Source organism: Schistocerca gregaria, chromosome 1 (assembly GCF_023897955.1).
Source record: "Schistocerca gregaria isolate iqSchGreg1 chromosome 1, iqSchGreg1.2, whole genome shotgun sequence".
Taxonomy (NCBI): Eukaryota; Metazoa; Arthropoda; class Insecta; order Orthoptera; family Acrididae; genus Schistocerca; species Schistocerca gregaria.
Genome location: NC_064920.1, coordinates 677353178 through 677374624, shown reverse-complemented (window position 1 = coordinate 677374624; position 21447 = coordinate 677353178). Strand labels below are relative to the sequence as shown.

General features: G+C 43.4%; 1 protein-coding gene across 1 annotated transcript in view; it reads left to right on the top strand.

The window, feature by feature from the left end:
* The window catches only part of LOC126363134 (CUB and sushi domain-containing protein 3), a 513579-nt gene that overhangs the window by 314626 nt on the left and 177506 nt on the right, over window positions 1-21447 (top strand). The window contains exon 3 of the mRNA XM_050007939.1: window positions 369-427. Within this exon, the coding sequence (XP_049863896.1) occupies window positions 369-427 (59 nt within the window). The remainder of the gene's footprint in view (window positions 1-368; window positions 428-21447) is intronic.

The window sequence follows — 21447 nt, the reverse complement described above, 5'->3', positions numbered from 1 at the left end:
TTCCACACTGAAGCGCCTGGAACCGCTCGGGCACAACTCAAACGACTACGGAGGCAAGTTTCTTCCTGTAATATAAATACCCATAAACGTCGCAGCAGCCAGGAGTTTCAACACTGAACTGCTGTACAGTTTCATAAGTCCACAACCCTGCAGTCATCATCTTCGGCGAGTCATAGATTGCTGATTACTGGTGCTGAATGTAGACAGAACATTATCTGAGCGAGCAGAAAACGCTGCAGCGTGTGGTTACGGGACTTCTCGCACGCAGCGGTCGCCGGCCTGCCAGACTCATGCATTATGTATTGTGCTGAAGCTGAAGCCACGAACACTGCGGCGCTTATGCAGAGTGTGTTGGTGGTGTGTTGCAGGTCGCCGTCGCTGACGTGCTCGCCTCGCGGCTCCTGGCAGGGGGACCCGCCCTTCTGTGGTGAGTACCGCGCCTGCTGCTTCCTCTGAACACGCTAAACGCCCTACTCTCGTGTTCCAGCTGCAGCGCAAGAACAGTACTCGCAATTAGCAACGTTACCAAGGCAAAACTTAAGCAAAAGTCGTAAAAAACTCCGCTATGTAGAAGTGCGACGCAGCCGTCCAAACCAAAAGGAGATTGGTTTAATATTCTACAATTTATTATTTTATCGTAGAGCGATGAATGAGATATCTCTAAAAAAAATTTTGATCGGCATAAATTGTATACCAATTTTGCACTAAAATTTACTATTTGTGTAAATTTTAACATAAAAGAGACTTTTAACTGTCGTTGACAGAAGAGCATTACGGATGCACAGCTCCATACACATATTTTACAGAGCTAAGTTATTAATCGCGAATAAGAGACTCCGTTTTCATATTGTCTTATTACAAATGCCATATTTTTAATAGTCTTTTTGAGACAGCTGTTAGCTTGTACATACTTTATAAAATGCGTCACATGCAAATGCTGACTTTACTTGTATCTTACTCCGACCGATTTCGGTCATGAGCTATCTTCACGGTCGTCGAAATGTTAATCTGCAGCTAACATTGCGTGTCAAAACTAAAAGTATCTTCAATTTCGAACGTTACATGAGTGATATCTCTGTGAAGAGCAACTAACTGAAAAGAACCAACACGAGAAAAAGCCACGTTTGTTCGGTTTTGAGAAAAGCAAACGAGGAACGTGCAAGAAAACGAAACATCTTCAGCCGTACTTAAAATTTCATTCATTGTATGGCTAGCAGTTTCGGTGCTTCACTGCAGCATTTTCAGGCCTTAGCTGATGCTGAAGGGATTAACACTATCCGTATACACGACGCATCCATGGATACAAGAACGAACCCCCTTTTGTAGGCTGCGTGAGTTAACGAGTGTGATGGCCTGATGGCCTAACTTCAATGCTAATTAACTCGGGAACAGTGCACAGTGCCAAATTTTTTTTTAACAATTATTTTTCATCACAGTCTGTTCCATAAAATATTTACAAGTTTTTCTGACTGTTTCTGTATATACAGAGAATGGAAAAACAATTTGACCAAAAGACTAGGACATAAAGACAGCATCAAACGGGAATTTTAGTATAGGAGCTAAGTATAGCAGTTGCATATTTTCGACGTTATATGATCGTAATTGAAATCTGAACACATGACGTCTTTATTCAAAATGAACAGTAATTCAAAGAAAACGCATACCTAATCAAAATGTTTGGAATAACTAATCGTCACCATGAGAACAGGAAAATCTTAAAGCACCGCAGACAAGTGTATCGCTCTTAGCTGCTCTTGTACCATACAGCACTTCTTTAGAAATGAAAGCAATCACGTGTCCATGTTTCATGTTACAACGTCTCCTAAAACGGTCAAAGTAAATGAAAAATGAGTATGCTTTTGTACACAGACTTGCCACCACTTAAATAATACATGTTGAGATTAATCACTATTTTCCCGCTGGCATAGAACGTAGCAGCGATGTAGGAATTCACGTGTTCTCTGAAATACACCAGGAGTAGTCTGAACTGTTTCTGCTGCTGCCTTAGTGTGATCGACCAAGTCTTCATTTTCAGCGGATGTTGCATCTTTCATGACCCAGAAGAAGACATCCAGCTGTTTCAAGTCTGGCGAACGTGGAAGGCACGGGCTTTGTCCACTCGTCCGACCCATCTGTTAGAAAATGTCCTGTCTAGACGATCTCGGAGAGCTTGTGCAAAATATGAAGCTGCGCCGTCATGTCGGAAACAAAGGCTGTGCGTAATTCCAAGTGGTACATCATCCTGGGGTGCAGGCAATACTTGTCTCAAAAACACTTGGTACATGTGACTATTTAACCTTTGAATTGACATGTAGGCGCCAACGAGCTAGTCATTCGTAATTCCCGTCCATCTGTTCACAGTGGATCGCTCTTGATGACCTTGGACGCCTACGTTACATGAGGATTTTGTACTGCCCAAATGTGGCTGTTGTGTGACCTGAAAATACCTTCACGGGTAAAGCAAGCCTCGTCCGTAAATGACACCCGTGCGTAGAAATGTGGCTGTCGTGCTTCTTGTTGAAGGAGCCAATCAGACCCACAGTGAGTTCCTTCTGCCGCTAGAAATGATGTAGACCAATGTCAGAAACAACATTCCACACGTGACGCCGATCCACGCCAAGTTCACGAGCAATTCGTCTGTTGCTTGTCTTCAGATGTTGCTCTACGCGATGTAACACATCTACCTGGGACTCAACGGTACAAACAGTGTGTTTTCTGCCTCTATCACGGTTATTAGCCCGCAAAGATCCTGTCCCTCTCACACGCCTGTCAGTTGACACATAAGTATTTTTCTGAGCCTGTCTACGATGTGGATAACGTTCCTGGTAAGTCCTACGAGCCCCCCTTGCATTGCCACGATCAGCGCCGTAAGCCAAGTGCATTTCACTTAAATCATTCCATGTTAAAAGCATATTCCATTTTGCTGCTTCATATCACTCACTCGTCGGCACCTACTCTAGTCGGGCTACTGTACCCTCTGAATACGACGACAGGATACTTAGAACAAACGATCTGCACTGCATATCAACCCCACCTAGAGTCAGTGAGTAGAGTGAAAGTTATTAACGTCTGTCAAACATAAACAATTTTCGGAGTTGAAGACCGTCACGTAGTCGAAATTGAAGTTAATACCCGTAGCGCCGTAAATTTTCAACTACGATACCTTGTTCGTATGCTCAAAGTTCTTCGTTAGGTGCTGTCTTTCTGCTCTACACTTTTGGTCAAATTGTTTTCCAGCATCCCGTACATACACAGGGTGCTCTGAAACAGCCTGGAAAGCTTTTAAGGGTGTTGCAGGGTAGGTTGTACTGATAAATAATTCTTAAGAAAAGTAATCTGTACGTTGCGCCGTTTTCGAGTTAATTAGCATTGGAGTTAGCCAATCAGGCTGTTGCGCGCGGAAATTCAAGCGTCCCGGCAGATCAAGAGAGCATTGCACATATACATCACTCTGCCGAAGCGGCCCTATGATCCCTTCAGTGAGAATGCACAATACACTCGACCTCTTATGGGAATCAGAAATAGGCTGCAAGTAATGAGGATAATGGGCAGGGACACAATGTCAATAGTGTGTGGATAAGTTGCAAATTTTAGATGGTCACACTCGTGTCCGGGTGGCCGTGGCGATCAAGACGAACGCTTGTGAGAAACAGAAAAACCGGGTTCAAGACCCGATCCGGAAAATTTTCAACTTTTATCTTTCATACATTGACGGAAAAAAACACAACTCAAGAAGGGGTAGTGCGACATAAACGTAAGTTGGTATGCGTGTTTCTGCATCTGAAAGAGGATGTCCATTCAAATCTCATGCCAATCGCATAAAAGTGGTGGCAGTAGAGCCTCTATGAGGATACCACACAGATTTGATTTAAATACACGTTGTAACGGTCGTGAGCGTTAGATATATTTGAGATTGGACTGTAGTGAGTTGATGTTAGTCAAGAACTTCTTTAAGGCGACAAAGACGCCATTATTAACAGCTCACTGAGTTTGAACGAGGTCGAGTAATACTGCTACCAGAACCTGGATGTTTCTTCTGCGATATTGTAGAAAGACTTGGCAGGAACGTAGCCGCTGAACATTATTGCTGGCACCTATTGTCACGAGAATGTACTGTTGCAAGAAGGCCGGGCTCCGAACTACCACGTGGCACCACTGAGGGGGTGTTCGGCGTATAGCTGTGGGGCTTCGTACTGCGTCTGTAGCAGCAATTTGAGCAGCAGTTGGCACCACGGTGACACAACGAACTGTAACAAATCGGTCACTTCGAAGACAGCTCCGAGCCACAGACCTCGTAGCGTGCATTCCGGTGACCCCAAATCAACATTGTTTCCGACTTCAATGGTGTCAAGCGAGAGCTCACTGGAGGGCGAGTTGAAGGTCTGTGGTGTTTCTTGATGAAAGCTGTGCCTCGGTGTCAGTGATGGAGGCGGTCAGTTGAGTAACTGCACCCACACTGTGCGCGTGCTAGAGACACTGGACCTACACCTGGAGTTATGGTTCAAAAATGGCTCCAAATACTATGGGACTTAACATCTGAGGTCATCAGTCCCCTAGACCTAAAACTACTTAAACCTAAATAACCTAAGGACATCATACACATCCATGCCCGAGGCAGGAGCTCCTGTGCGTTCTCACAGCCAACTTACCGTTCAAAATTGCAGAGAAACTCTACAAAAACAGTTGACCCCACTGAACTGAAAGTAACAGTACTAATTAGATTTGTAATCATTGTTGTCAGATTTAACTGTGTGCATACTTTCATGCAGCGTTAATAATTAAATGGAATGGGTATTCTCATCTGAATAATGGTTTATTAACAACGTTAGGCTGCATGAGGACAAAATCTTTCGCGACGACACTGTTGTATAAAACCATTCTCGGACTTCTTGCCACGTCAATTCGAAGAAAAACCTCATGCTTTCGTCGATTACCTCCATCTTCTTTGTCAGGGCCAACGAATCGTCGAAAGGTCGAGGTTTTACCTTGTACTGAGATGGCAAAAAGTCCGAGGATGTTTTATACAACAGCTTATGCAGCAGTTTTGGGAAAACTGCGCCGTAACACTTCCTTGCAAAATATCAAATGAGGAAAATGTATGAGTTGTTTATGCAGTATTTTCTGTCATGCACTTTAGATTAGACTCCTTAGTTACGATCAGTTTTAGATTAATTATCGAGCGACCTTCATGTTCAGGTTTACTGCTGACGACAAACTGAAAGTGCAGTTAAGAGAAGAAACTGCATTTACCTTTGAGATAAAATATGGATATTATGAGAAAGAGGTATTTATGGCACCTTCATTAGTAATAAGAGGGAATTTAGGGTTCACAACTACAATACTAGAAGAAAAACGTATTTCTGTATAGACTATGCATTCCCTTTTTACATTCTGATGCAAAAGTGTTTGCGATCCCATAATTATCAATTAGAGCGGATTAGAACTAGTCCTGTATTCTTCATAAAGGAACGGATCGAATACAGCGCGTGAGCATCACCATGTTGAGATTCTAAGCCCAGGAGTTCGTAGAAGATCTGGTATGGCGTTGAGCTACACAATTTCCCCACCGGAAATACAGTTTAGCAACGACAGCTGTCGCTATGGACCGAGGTTTTTGAAGTGAGCAAACCATAGCTTCCACTGCACCGGCTCTTTTCTATAATGAATCTCCTCAAGTGTACGTAGGAACATAGATCTTACGTAATGTGCACATCGCCATTGCTGTAAGTGGATATAAACTGTGCCTGGAAAGCTCTAGAACTCGATGACATACTGTAACTGTGGCATACTCTTGAACCTATCCTTAACTCATATTGCCGATAGCTAAGTCTTTCACTTTATTGGAAAACATCGAAATCGAGATCATTGGCTACAGAATACAAATTCAGTTAATGCTGGGGAAAGGATTAGGCTACGATCTTATCTTAGGAGGCTTTGTCTCAATCCCCTGAAGTGATTTAGAGAAAATTTCCACTAGTATTACAAGCTACGTTTTGTTGACAGTCACGAACCAGTCTCTAATTGAAACAGAATCAAAATTTTGTCTATCAGATTCATACAAACTTACTTTCAAACGCTCTTGTATGCTGTAACGCTGCACTCATTAGATGCACTTTCCAATTAGTGTGTGTAATGTCTAGCAGAGATAATCATTTAAGAATACAGAGATCGAAATTACCTCTTCGCAAGTTCTTTTCAGATGAGTTGACGAACAATGAAACATACTGTCTGCAAGATCTTACAGATTTCGTTTGTTTCAGAGCACCTTCCCACTAAACATTTTCTAACTGGTATTGTTTTTTGCGTGTCTAAAGCGAATGACGTACAGAGTGTTTGAGAATTACTCGAATTTTAAAGTAAACATGAGTTCTCTTGCTACCAGTCTTGACTGTTCAGTTAGGGATTCTAACAAGCGCTTCGTAGCTTACCAGCTCTTTAAGCTGCAATTTAATTCATTTAAGAGTCAATTTTAAATTTTCACTTGCTTTCGAGATTAAACTTTTACCACATTAAAATTCCGTGCTTTTATGAATTGCAAATCCACCTCATCACCGCAGCCTTTTTCTCCGCAACGTTTTCATCTTCTCTGAGAAACTCTGGGACATTTTAATTGATCATACGGACCACCGAGTATCATAAATTGTCTCAATCTGCCTGCACATAGAGGCATGAAGGCACTGACCGAAAAAACGATTTCAAAGTCCTTTGAAGCACACCTACCAAATTCTTAAATTCACCCGAGATAGTATTCAATAAAACTCCATATGAGATTAAATTATTAACTCAGAAAAGGTTGTAGATATTCTTGAATTGTACGTTGTGATTGTCATAAAACTAGGCTCACGCTGTAAGAGTGAAGTAAACAGATCTGACATCAGCATGAATCTTTCAGGACCACTTCCGCCATCAACTGTTCAAACTATTCAGGACCGGTCGGAGCGGCCACGCGGTTCTAGGCGAGTCTGGAACTGCTCGACCGCTACGGTCGCAGGTTCGAAACCTGCCTCGGGCATGGATATGTGTCCTTAGGTTAAGGACTGATGAGCTCAGAAGTTAAGTCCCATAGTGCTCAGAGCCATTTGAACCAACTATTCAGCTCCGTTTTCTGCGTGGTCGAACCCTTTTCTTACACTGACGAAACAGGTAAATTTACTTCACTCAGATGCATAAAATATTTCAGTGGATGAACCGCTTTCTGCTGTTCAGGCATTTTCAGTGACCCATGCTGCATCAAAATAATCGAGGACCACCATATTTTGATGTAATCTTAGGTCAAGAATGATTCCATTGGTCATTGAGAATCGCTGGTAAGTCGAACCTGCTTCAAACGACTAAAATACTTTATGCTAGTATTTGACAGCAATGAACTTCATTGTGAAATAAACATGCTCACTGCTATTCTTTGCTACCAAAGTGTCAAACAGGAGCAGATAATTGTTTCACCGCTGCTCTTTCCTTGGATTAGTGTCAAACTTGCCTATTACTAGAATATTTTCGGACGCGGCTCGTAGTGTATTCCTCGTACATACAGCTGTCTTAAAAATGTCACTCAGACTCAGATGTATTTTGATGACGAATCCAGAAAACCATTGGGTTTTCGCCTGTCTTACGAAAATATGATGTGCGTCGAGAACTTTTCTGTTCAAATGGCTCTGAGCACTATGAGACTTAACCTCTGAGGTCATCAGTCCCCCAGAACTTAGATCTACTTAAACCTATTTAACATAAGGACATCACACACATACATGCCCGAGGAAGGATTCGAACCTGCGACCGTAGCGGTCGCGCGGTTCCAGACTGAAGCGCCTAGGACCGTTCGGCCAGAACTTTTCGGAAACATCCAAAGTAATCAGCGAAACTAACGTGTACGTGTAAACCATTTCATCTTCTGATTGATTCGCTTTTTTAATTACCTACAGTAGTCTTACAGAGATACACGCTCTGGTAAACATGCGTCCTCTATGATCAAGATAGAGTCGTGTGCACAATAGTAGTATTGCAAACCTCGGACAGTCTGCATAATAATGTGACGTGCATTTATTGGAGGCACGTTGAAGAGCAGCTGCCACGGCTTCTTGTAGCGTCAGTGGAGGAGGGGGAGCAGCCCGGAAGCTCCACAGGGTGGCCTTCTGTACTTCGTACTTCCGGTCGGCACCCCTGCCAGCACTCGCTGCCCCGTGGCTAGCTGCACACGCTCACCTGTCGTGTTATACGAACGATCACCGCTTTGTTGTTCCCACTTCACTGTCGCTGCTTTGAGTTAAACATGGTCTGCGAAGCTGAAGAAGCCTGAACATCACAGAATCTTTCAGCAGCCAGAAGGAATGATGGAAGAAGAGAAGAAGGAAGGAGAAAGAGCCAGCAAAGTGCAACGAGTCTATAGCCATTGCCTTCGCACTACATGCGGGTGACAGTTTATAAATCCGGTAAATTTTAACGAAATATCGGAAAATGTTGTTAATGAGCTTGGCTACCAATACGCATAATTCTTATGTCTACATCTACAGTTTCATACATCCTCCGCAAGCCACCGTACGGTGCATGAGGGAGGGTACACTGGACCACATTTTCTTTCCTCTTCCACTCGCAAATAGAGCTTGGGATAAACGAATGTCTATATGCCGCCGTATAAGCCCTAACTTTTCGGATCTTATTTACGCGGTCCTTACGCGAGATGTATGTTGGAGGCAGGAAAATCGTTCTGCAGTCAGCTTCAAATACCGGTTCTCCAAATTTTCTCAGTAGTGTTCCTCGCCAGGGACTCCCATCTGAGTTCCAGAAGCATCTCCCTAACACTCACATCTTGTTCGAACCTACATGTAACAAATCCAGCGGCCTCCTCTGAACTGCTTCGATGTCTTCCTTTAATCCGACCTGGTATGGATCCAAAACACTCCAGCAGTACTCAAGAATAGGTCGAACTAGCATCCTAAATGCGGTCTTTTTCCTAAAACTTTCCAAACGAACACAAGTAAACCAGTCGCGTTCCATATCACAATTCTCACAAGTTCGTTCCATTTCACATCGTTTTGCGACGTGCGCCCAGATATTTAAACGACGTGACTGTGTCATGCAGGATACTCTAAAGCTGTAGCAGAACATTATGGGTTTCTTTTTCCTATTCATCCACATTAAATCACATTTTTCTACATTTAAAGCAAGCTACCATTCTTCACACCAATAAAATTTTTGCCTAAACAATCTTGTATCCTCCTACAGCCAGTCAACTTCGACACCTTCTCGTAAACCAGCAGTTAATCGACAGGTGTAACGCCGTTCGTAGAGATGCACAAGGCTTCTACGGTGCACCGAAAAACATTTTTATTTTACAAAGGGAATCACGGTCGCCGAACAAAATGAAGGGAGTTCCTGACGATTCTTTTTCATCATTCATTATCATATGTTAGTCGGTGAATGAAAATGACACGGAAGTAAGAACACTGCAAATTTGGTGTGTTGTGTCCGTCCGATTGACGTTTCTGCTCAAGAGATAGAATTCGTGCTATCACTATTAGGAGTAGTGAAACGATTGCTATGGTAGGCTAGGCATGTCGTATAAACGGGTATTACGCATCGTGCGTGAGGTTCTGCTTGTGCAGAAGCTAGGCGCTTTTTGACTCCACGCTACAAGTGTCCGTGAAACGACATTTCAAGATCGTATGTGGGAAGGCTGAAAAGAAGTCGACAGGACTTCTGGAATCGCTGTGCGACCGTAAATTGCGTACATCCTCAAATTATCCCCTCAAAAATTTCAATAATTTCAGCTATTAATCTGGGGTAAAAGGTTCCCCAACTTACCTCAACGGTATAAGTACAATGATGAGACAAAATATTACTACCATCTGCTTCATACCAGACTGGTCCACCTTCGTAAAGCAATAAAGCACCGGTTCTGCTTGAGATGGATTCGACATGTTCTTGGTAGGTTTCCGGAGGTGTAATCCTCCAGATGTCCATGCACAAGTCACGCAGCTTCCGTATATTATGGGCCGGTGGTTTGGTCGCGCGGAGCTGGCATCCCAGGGCGTCTCGCATATGCTCCATGTCAGTGAAGACATTAGACATGAAGGAGTGCATCTACTTCGCAGTGACGTTCACGTACTCCACACCTGTCATGTTATCTGGAATCGCTGTGCGACCGTAAATTGCGTACATCCTCAAATTGTCCCCTCAAAAATTTCAATAATTTCAGCTATTAATCTGGGGTAAAAAGTTCCCCAACTTACCTCAACGGTATAAGGCTATCACAGGTCGCACTGAAGCCCAGTTAAAAGTCGCCCACAGCATGATACTGCCCCAACGCCCTGCATCCGTGTCGCGGTGCACGTTTCGAGCACCCGCTCGCCTAGATGACGGCGTATCCCGACACGACCATCGAACTGGTGTACCAATAAACGTCATTCGACTGACCAGACGACATGTTACCACTGAGCGCCACTGCTGCAGAGCATTGTAAAGATCGTTAGTTTTTTATGAGGGGCGTTCAAAAGGAAAGGTATGAAACAACACTGTAGGTGTACTTGATGTCTTTATTCAAAAGAAATCACCAGAGGCCTGAGCACTACCATTCCATTGTTTCGAGAGCCGAAGGTATCTCTGTTCCCAGAATTTCTGAGACTTTGACAGGAGCCAATCATTCACTGTGTCCATTAATTCGTCGTCCTAGTTGAAGCGCTTCCCTTTGAGATGCTCTTTCAGCAGACCAAACACATGAAAGTTGCAGGATGATTTGTCCGGGCTGTTGAGCTGCTCCCACTTGGACTTGGCCATTACACTCTGCGTGACCTTGGACAAGTGTGCAGGCACCTTGTCGTGGAGCAGAATCACTGCCTTCGCAAGCAGCCCAGGCCGTTTGCTCTTGACGGATTTGCGTAAACTACGTAGTGTCCCACAGTACACGTCACTGTTCATGGTTTTTCCGTGTTCGAGGAATTCGACGAGTATCGGACCGTGGACGTCGGAAAAGACCGTGAGCGTCACCTTGTATGCTGAGGTCACAGTTCTGAATTTTTCAGGGAGAGGTGACGACGCATGCTTCGCGTCCCTATATGTCTCACTACGTCACCCCAAAGCGCCATAAGCAAATTTAAACCTTTCTGGTTGATACGACGTTTCGTACCTTTTCACTTGAACACTCCTTATACCTTGTATCGGTGGATAAAATGAAGTTGACAACTCTTCTCGAAAACTAATTCAGTTACATATCGATCCGGCTCAACCGATTAAAAATTTCTTCACCAATTGAGGTGCAGCTACGTCACGTAGCGGTATTGCATGTGTCGCAAAGACGTGAAGAACGTGTACCTCTTCACAGGCGTACATTTGGCACATCTCGTTGTTAAAAAGGTGAGAGGTGGACCACTACAGTTTGGAATAACATAAAGGACGCCCCTGAGTTGAATGTTCGTCTCTAGTGGACGAATCAACGTTAACTTACCTTGAGACACAACAGAAACGTTTCGGATGCAGTTTCGTGGCATACAAGAGATTTTCATACTAATTTTCCACTTCTCTGTGTCTATTGTTTACTTTATTTGTGGCCAAAAACGAGGCCTTTCATTGCTGTACCACAAGAACTGTAAGTAGGCTGTTTACGTTTTTATGTTGGTAACGCCACGTAGCGCTCTGTATGAAAATCGCTGAATAAGCTGTGTGCAGTCTGTGGGGGGTTGGCATTGTTGGAATATCCGCTATTGTAGTGTTGGGCAGTTGGATGTGAACAGCGCGTAGCATTGTGCAGTTGGAGGTGAGCCGCTAGCAGTGCTGGATGTGGAGAGAGAGATGCCACAGTTTTGAGAGGTTACTATAAGCGGACGATCTAGACGTGCGTCCGCCAGAAAAAGGAAATTACTTTTGAACGCTATTAAGTTAAATACATTGTTTGTTCTCTATCAAAATCTTACATTTGCTAACTGTGCCTATCGGTAGTTAGTGCCTTCAGTAGTCAGAATCTTTTATTTAGAGTACTGGCGCTCGTTGTATTGCAGTAGTTCTAGTAACGAAGATTTTTGTGAGGTAAGTGATTCATGAAAGGTATAGGTTATTGTTAGTGAGGGCCATTCTTTTGTAGGGATTACTGAAAATCAGATTGCGTTGCGCTAAAAATATTGTGTCAGTTTAGTGATGATCAGAATAAGTAAAGAGAAAACTGTATGAGTACGTTCAGTTTTACTCAGCTCTTTCTGTATCAAATAACGTAAGAGTTTTTCCAGCACTGTCATTCTTAATTTTCAAAGGGGTCGTTTCAAAACGTTTAGTTTCGTAAACGTAAATAATAAATATAGTAAATGTGAGTAAATATGAATTATGTTTACTACCTTAGAGAATGTCGTGATACAGCAACAAGATCGGCGAGTGGACTTCAGAAAGTAAGTTACACATCATTATGGCAGGCCGAGTAACTTTTACTGAAAGCTGTACTACACGTCGAAGTAACGCAGATACAGGACACTATTTTTCAGCGCAATCACCAAGTCTCCATAAACGACGCTCGGACTTTTCGATTAATCGATCAGTTCCTATTAACGACAGAAATGCGCTCCTCAGTCACGGAGCCATATGTCTTCTCCTCTAAACACCCTCCCCCCTCCATCCACCCAGACCTCCTGCTGAAGCTTGCTGAAAGCATGGAAATCGCTTGGTACGAGATCTGCACTCGCTAATCAGCGTCACCCACGTCTTTGCGAACCTTGTCGAATTTTTTAGCACCATTTCATTACGGCAGGGCGAGACATTTCATTTGGTCCATATATCGCAAGAATTTGACTGTGAATCCATGCACCATTTCGAAGATTTTCCCAGGAGAATCAGACGGTCCTGTGTATTTCAGCGTTGGAGTAAGTTTCCAGTTGCCGCGCCATTCCACTCCCACACTGTCATGCACCTGTTGTCTGTACCGGAGCAGAACTATCTCTTCAGGAAACCATCAACGTGTACTCTCTTTTGACAATTCCCTACTCTTGTTGTGAAATGGTCTTAACGTGAGACAAGTTACTTTCTCAAGTCCCTAGCACTTGCTGGTGTATATCATTTCGATAACTGAGCCTAAGTTATAAAAGGACACGAAATCGATCGTAAATCAAGCACATAACAAACATGGCTAAGTGGAAAATCAGATTGAAAATCGCCTGTGTGCTTCAAAACTAAAAAACAACTACAACTGAAGTCACCTTAATACAGCTCTATGGGAGCAACAAGTTTGAAACTGAATACAGGACATTTTCTATAGGCTGGTGACAGGTGCCGAGAGGCATCATCTTCCTCCCTGTCAGACAAATACTAGACACGAAAATTTCTGGATTCAGAACTGTTACCTCGGAACAGAGTGTCATCGAACTACCGTGTGTTAAGGACTTCTGCTAAGGCAGCGGGCTAAAAGTTGTCTAGGGGTCTCAGTGATTGGTGTGTTGATGAAACTTCTCCTTTGAATGTAAAAAATGACAGTGCTGGAAAAACTATTACGTTATTTGATTGTCAAACAGCTGAGCAAAACTCAACATACTCAGACATTTCTCTCTTATTCTGATCATCACTAAACTGACACACAATATTTTTAGCGCAACACAATCTGACTTTCAATAATACCTAGAAAAGAATGGCTCTCGCTAACAATAACCTATACCTTTCATGAATCACTTACCTCACAAAAATCTTCGTTACTCGAACTAATGCAATAAAGCGAGCGCCAATACTGCCAGCTAAATAAAAGATTCTAACTACTGAAGGCACTAACTACTGATAGGCATAGATAGCAAATGAAAGATTTTGATAGAGAATAAAGCATGTGTTTACCTTAATAATGTTCAAAAGTTTTCACATATATATCTATCAATTCATGACATCCATCTTTACAAATTTTTCTGGCGGACACAAGTCCAGATCTGCCGTTCTAAAAACTCTGGCATCTCTCCACATCCACCACTGCTGGCGGCTCACCTCCAACTGCACCCCCTCGTACTCTTACGGATTTATGGACAGCCCTACAGGAGTCACGGTGTCAGTTCCCTCCAGCACTACTTCAGGCATTAGTCGAGTCCATGCCACGTCGTGTTGTGGCACTTCTGTGTGCTCTCGGGGACCCTACACCATACTAGGCAGGTGTACCAGTTTCTTTGGCTCTTCAGTGTATTATGTTTTATTTATGTGTACACCAATATTTCCTGTTACGCGCGGCAAGTAGTAGGTGCACGACCCAGTTCTTCGTTTGCTGTGTCACTGTTGCCCCCGATGGAGGGATGGTATGAACGAGTACTGTTCACACAAGGCTTCACAAAGGAGGTGCGTATGTGAGGCGATGAGACTTATGTATTGCATTCAGAGCTCGTGACAGGAAGCTGCCGCTGAGGGCGCGCCAACACGTCGCACAGAGCATCGTACTCGGCCGGGGCTCCGGTCGCGTCGAGCTGTGCACAGGTTGCTAAACAGCTCGTGTCTGGTCTTTGGTCTGTCGGCTGACGAACTGTCCAAGAGTAGTCCGGGGCATCCTCTCGTAGTTCCATCCTACAAAGTGACTTGCGAAAATTACGCAACTAATGGAGAACGGTCATCAAAAGAGGAGCCAGACTGTAGCCATGCCCTGTGGACTCATGATTCAAAACCACGTATCGGGAGGTCTCCATCCTTATTTGTGTTTACGCAAGGGCGTCCGCAAAAATTTATCCGTGGGAACAACGCTCTGTAACTGCTGTTTCTTGTGTAACAGATCAGAAGAGTTCGAGAACCGTAATGCTCCGAGACTAAATTTTACGTGATGTGCACAAAGGTTATTATATCTCAAAGATTATTAGAGATTCACTCAATATTTTTTGAAGGTAGATTACTTCGAACCAAACGGGCAACTGTAATTCATTCGTGTTTGTGAAATACATTTTTTACATTATGAATATGCTTATGGACGACACGTATCGCTGTTAATTATCTGATTTTACGTGCTCATATGGTTAAATCCAGCGTGTCCGGCGAGTTAGAAGCAAGCGATGTTTTTATGCACATACGAACAAAATGAAAAATGCTTCTATCTTAGCACAAAAAAGGCGAATATGACCTGGGCCGAGTAAGGGATGTAAAAGAGGGGAACTACCTTTCCGACTTATCTGACAGCTTGCAAGTAATTTCAGTCAAATATCTTAACGTATTCGCGCTTTTTTACTTTAATGTTGATACCCAAGTCATGTATATAATGCAACATGTCAAGTAAAGTATCGTGATACATGACGTCATGTCGTTTAACATGACACATTCCATCACGTCATCAAACATGGCATTCGTCATGTCGAGCAATATGACACAACGAGTCATTAAAGTTAGGAATGAGTGCTTCCCCAACTCTGGCACACTTCCTACTGTAGATACATCCCACTCTCTAGATGCACATTCCCCTTTTTGTCTATTTGTTCTTACAACTTTTGCCATACTTGCAACAGGGGGTGGGTCTAACAGAGTTCACTGCTGTGGGGAAGTAGGGTCATCTCGTAAAAGGCGCAAATGTGTCAAGATGTTTCGATTTAAACGCCTTTGAAGCTGCAACATAAGTCCAAAACTAGGTACCTTTCTATTACATGTTCACCTTCTCGTGCTAGGATAGGAACATCTATCATTTATGTTCCCAACTTTTCCTCTTCCATGATTCTGACATTAGTCCGCCATAACTAGGCAACCGATGTAGATTTTTGTTGACTTGGGCGACGACTAATTCTGTATAGGTTTTTTCCGACCCGTGTTTCTTCTAACGTGGCACCGGATAAAATTTTTTCAAAGTAATAGAACGACTTTTACGTGAACTTGTCAACTTTATAACAAAATTTGAACCGATTCGCACAAGTTTGAACACAGAAAAAGCGCGCGTAAAAAAAAACTCACAAAACGTGTTTTTTTTTTTTGCATGTAAAATCCGAATGAAGCTAGATTTTTGGAAGTAAATTTGCAGTTTCATCGTAAGAAGCCTGTCAGTCCACCCTGTGCTTTGTCCTTAGGCAGAAGCTGTGATCAGTTTAAATATGAACAGTGTTTGATGTATTTATTCTAGGGTACAGCCATGACACACCGACGAATACGTACTCCTGGTTATCAGCTTCAGTTATTTGAACTGGATGGCATTGTGAGCCTGCGCGAAGCAGGATGTACATATCGACGGACTGTTGAACACTTTGGGCACAACGTATCGTAGTGTGTCGCTGCTTCCAGCAGTAGTTTGTAAGACGTTCTGACACTTGCAGACCAGGCTCTGAACGTCCCTTAGAACAGATGCACGTCAAGAGCAACACACAGTGCGAGAAGCGGTGGCCGGCTGAACATCATCCAGAGAACAAATCCGATCGTATGTTGCATTTGTTGTGTCACCGAGAACCACTGCAGCAAGACTTAGATCACGCGTGCCTCTGGCCAGGCTACCACTGACATCACGACACCCCCATGCGTGGCTACTCTGGTTTGAGGGAGAGGTGAGTGGAAAGTGGAATGGGAATGGACTCTGTTGTTTTCAGCAGTGAGACTAGATTCTGTCTGTATGCGAGGGGTGGACGTTCACGTACGTTTCTGTTGAGTTCGTTTCCCAGACTTCATTCGCCCACAACACACAGGTCCTGTCCCAAGCTTCACGCAGTGGGCCATCAGTTACAACACGTGGTCACATACTGCGTCTCTTCAGGTAAAGTAACCAGTGCCCGCTACATCGCACAGGCTGTTATCCCCACGCTACTGCCATTTCTTCGACATGAAGGTGATGTGCTTTTCCAGCAGAACAATGGTCGTCCCCAAACGGCTGCTGCGACGTAGCAGGTTCTTCGTGGTGCACAACAACTTCCCTGATCAGCAAGAACAGCATCTCTCGCCAATTGAACAAGTATGGGACGCCATCTATCGAGAATTAAGTCATTCTCCACGACGTGCATGAACCATTACCCAATTCCGAACTGCAAGAAAAGGTAACAGTCTATCGTCAATGATCTTTTGCATGCGAGAATACAAGCTTGCGTCGCCGCCTGAGGAGGCGGAGGGGGGAGGGGAGAGGGTGAAGAGAGGTAGAAAGGGGGTACGTTGTATAGTGATGCGCCACCCTTTGCTATGATATGTGTGTTTCATTTGCCGGCCGGGGTGGCCGAGCGGTTCTAGGCGCTACAGTCTGGAACCGCGCTACCGCTACGGTCGCAGGTTCGAATCCTGCCACGGGCATGGATGTGTGTGATGTCCTTAGGTTAGTTAGGTTTCAGTAGTTCTAAGTTCTAGGGGACTTATGACCTCAGAAGTTAAGTCCCATAGTGCTCAGAGCCATTCGAACCATTTTGTGTTCCATTTCGTCTAAATTTGTTATCATATACTCAAACAATGATCAACTATCAGCCAACTCATTTAACAATAAAATTACCTTGATCTTTTTTCTCGCAGTTTATTTCCTATTGGTGATTCGTGCTAAACGAACGGAACCTACCAATCTTGTACGTTTCACATTTGTTCTGAAGGCGATCACAAATTCTTTAACTGTAACCACTCCTTATTTTTTCTAAGCTGAGTCATTAACGTTGCCAAATATTAATTTCGTTTGACTTACAGAACTATCGTTATTTATGCACATTTTTTTAAAGCACGCTCATGTAGTTGCTCTGTCGAATAAAGTTTGTTGTATTATTATGGTGGTATAGCACATAACTGTGGTACTGGTGCTTTTTGTTTTGATACGAGTTTCACCAACTAGTGGTAGGACGTACACTGAAGAGCCAAAGAAACGTGGTACACCTGGCAAACATCGTGTAGGGCCCGAGGGAGCACGCATAAGTGCTGCAAAACAACGTGGCATGGACTCGACTAATGTCTGAAGTAGGGCTGGAGGGAATTGCCATCATGAATACTGCAGGGCTGTCCATAAATTCGTAAGAGTACGAGGGATGGAGATCTCTTCTGAACAGCATGTTGCAAGGCATTCCAGATATGCTCAATTATGTTCATGTCTGGGGTGTTTCGTGAGGAACGGAGGCGATTAAACTCAACAGAGTGTTCCTGGAGCCACTCTGTAGCAATTCTGGACTTGTGGGGTTTCGCATTGTCCTGCTGAAATTGCCCTAGTCCGTCGGAATGCACAATGGACGTGAATAGATGCATGTGACGGGAAAGAATGTTTACGTACGTGTCACCTGTCAGAGTCGTATCTAGACGCATCAGAGGTCCCATATGACTCCAACTGCACACGCCCCACATAATTACACAGCATTCACCAGCTTGAACAGTTCCCTGCTGAGATGCTGTGTTCCTGGATTGATGAGGTTGTCTCCATACCTATACACGACAACTCGATATACTTTGAAACGAGACTCGTCCGACCAGGCAATGTTTCCAGTCATCAACAGTCCAATGTCGATGAGGCGTAAAGCTTTGTGTCGTGCAGTCATCAAGGGTACACGAATCAGCCTTTGGCTTCGAAAGCCCATATCGATGATGTCTCGTTGAACGTTTCACACACTGACACTTGTTGAGGGCACAGAATTGAAATCTGCAGCAGTTTGCGGAAGTACAGATCTTCACTCACGTTGAACGATTCTCTTCAGTCGTCGTTTTTCCCGTTCTTGCAGGATTTTTTTCCGGTTGCAGCGATGTCGGGGATTTGATGTTTTATGGAATTCCTATATTCTCTGTACACTCGTGTAATGGTCGTACGAGAAAATCCCAACTTCATCGCTATGTCGATGATGCTGTGTCCCATCGCTCGTGCGCCGACTACAACACCACGTTTACACTCACTTCATTCTTGATAACCTGCTATTGTAGCAGCAGTAACCGATCCAACAACTGCGCCACATACTTGTCTTACGTAGGCTTCGCCGACCGCGGCGCCATATTCTGCTTGTTTATATATCTCTGTATTCTAATACCCATGTCCACACCAGTTTCTTTGGCGCTTTAGTGGAGATAGCTTTAATGTTAAAAGTATACACGACTATGTCAAACTGTATATTATGAAACACTTTAATACCTTTAATTAAGATCCTACCTACGCAGATAATGAAATGTAACTCTGCGTTGTCGCCTGGATTTTGTTTTATAGAACAGAAATGTAGCCTGACACCTGAAAATACGAACCTCTTTCACTATTTTCTTTTCTTACATCTACATCTACGTCAAACACCACAAGCCTCCTAATGTTATGTGGGGGAGGGTCTTTCAGTATCACTATCTGATTCCTCCCACCCTGTTCCACTCACGAAAAGTTACGCTGTCTTTCATTCCAGTACGATAATTAAATAACATTATTTATTTTAGCCGGCACAACGTGATCAAGGGTCTCATTGGTCTAACAAATAGAAAACTATTAAATGTTAGCTAGCGATTCACCTTTTGTCGTTTTCATGGGAGCAACAGCTTTCCCCAAAATATGCCTACGGATACATTAAGAATAAAATTGAAAACATGGCAGTAAGGAAAGCAACTGAGTAAGCTCACGTATTCATAGAGAGACCTTCTCGACTTGTTATTTCTGTTGTTTTGAACTAGATGTAGCTCTTAACCAATCGTCATTTGAGGTTCAGAAACATAGCATCAAAATAATACAAACACAAAATGTTTTCTTTTGGCTTACAACAGAAAATAATGTAAGTCCCCTGTAAGTACAGAATGCGATTTGTTTACGCATACTCCCATTACTGAGCATGAAATGGCTTCTCTGTTCTTGCAGACGTTCGTCGGCACCCAAACCGTTGCTCGCTCCAGTTCGGACGCAAAATTGCGGCGAAACTTCTTCCCTGTCTTTTTCTTGTCCCGACAAAACCTGTGGAGCACAACGTTTCCTCCTCTTAACAGAACAGAACTTCAACAGGGAACAGTTCCCTTTAGAAAAAGGTTATTCAAGCGGTGTACGACTTCCTTTCCTATTAATGGATTCATTACACGCCTTTCGTAACAGAAGACCGGTTTCGGAAGCCAACCGTTATTTCCACTGTGACCCACCTATAAAAAATGTTGTCATTTTCCCGTACAGTAAGACTGTTATAACCATACTATCATATACACTCTTGGCTATTAAAATATCATCTGCATTTCTTCTTGGTGTAGCAATTTTAATGGCCACTAGTGTACAAACCGTACATGACGATCAGTAGGTATCCACTCTTACAGAATACTTGCAAAATCGTTTTGGTGTAACGGGGTGATAAAAACTGATGCAGTCTGATGGCATGCAACCGAATGCGAAACAGTGTGTCTTGGAGTTTATCGTGAAACTGGCTATCCTTTAGGGCGTAGTTGCAGATAGTGCGATAATGTGTTTTATAGGCACGGAAAAAAACAAACATCCAAAGGCTGAATTTGTACAGCAGTTCCAGGTGGTATGAATTGCAATGTCACACGCTTCTTAGGAGCGATTGTTTGCTCTCAGAGAGTGTGAGTTTTATACGCAGGCCAGCAATAGAGCAAAAACAAGTTATTTTGACAAGCTACTGACCAAACGCAACGCTCCTACCATATTTGTAGTTCTCTTACGCCCATTTTCACACTTTTGCTTGCTGTGGCGTATATATTCCCTACTGCCCTTGCAAGATCACGCACACAAGAACGGATCGTAGGGGGAAGAGCACCTCCATCTTCTCGCAGCACAATAAATAACTTTCCAGCCAGTTTACCATCCAAATTAGCAATCGGAATAATCGTACCCGAATATATTAAGCAACTGATGTTAGTTGATCTTGACCAACTCTCTTGCTACGTCTAATTTACAGGGTTCCTTTCATATGCATTTCGTTTCAAATCACGATTGGTGGGAGACGAAAACTATTATGTCTCCTTGTCGTCAAATATGGGGTGTCTAGGAAACTTGCGTGCTCAATTCGCTAGGCAAACAATTCAAACAAATCGTATTAATGAGTTTTTTTTTTACAAAAAAAGCTAATGACAAAACATAACTTTGACAATTACACACTAGTGCCGCAAGCAACTGGCGACATACAAAATAATTAAGCTTCTTCACTATTAAACCATTCTAAGTTTGAGCTACACACAGTGCACAAGCGAAGTAACGGACGTTGACGCCTCTAGCCAAGTCGCTACTCTTGAAATTAGTATTCAACTGGGCGTCGCCAGTCGGTCACGGTGCTTACGTCCTCTGCACATAGCGGGCGCAGACGTCGCGTTGTCGTCCTGAAGAGGGGTCGGTCGGTGTGTGATTCGCTGACGTCTTCTCAAAGTCATCTCTTCGCTACCGTTTCTGACTGGGGTGCCAGCGCTCGGCTTTACGACGTAACAAAAACAAATTTCTTATTGAACGATGGGATAAGCTGGTTTATCTCATCCGCAAATTTTCGGAGCGACTGCGCAGTTTACTGTGCATCATCAAGTTGGCACTTTTTTGGAGATTTCTTTATATTACGTCTTCCAATTTATGTAGGCATGCACTGCTTCCCTTGAAATCACTGTGATCTGTGTTGCGTGCAGTTTGATCTGCATAACGTAATAGGTAACTATCATGCA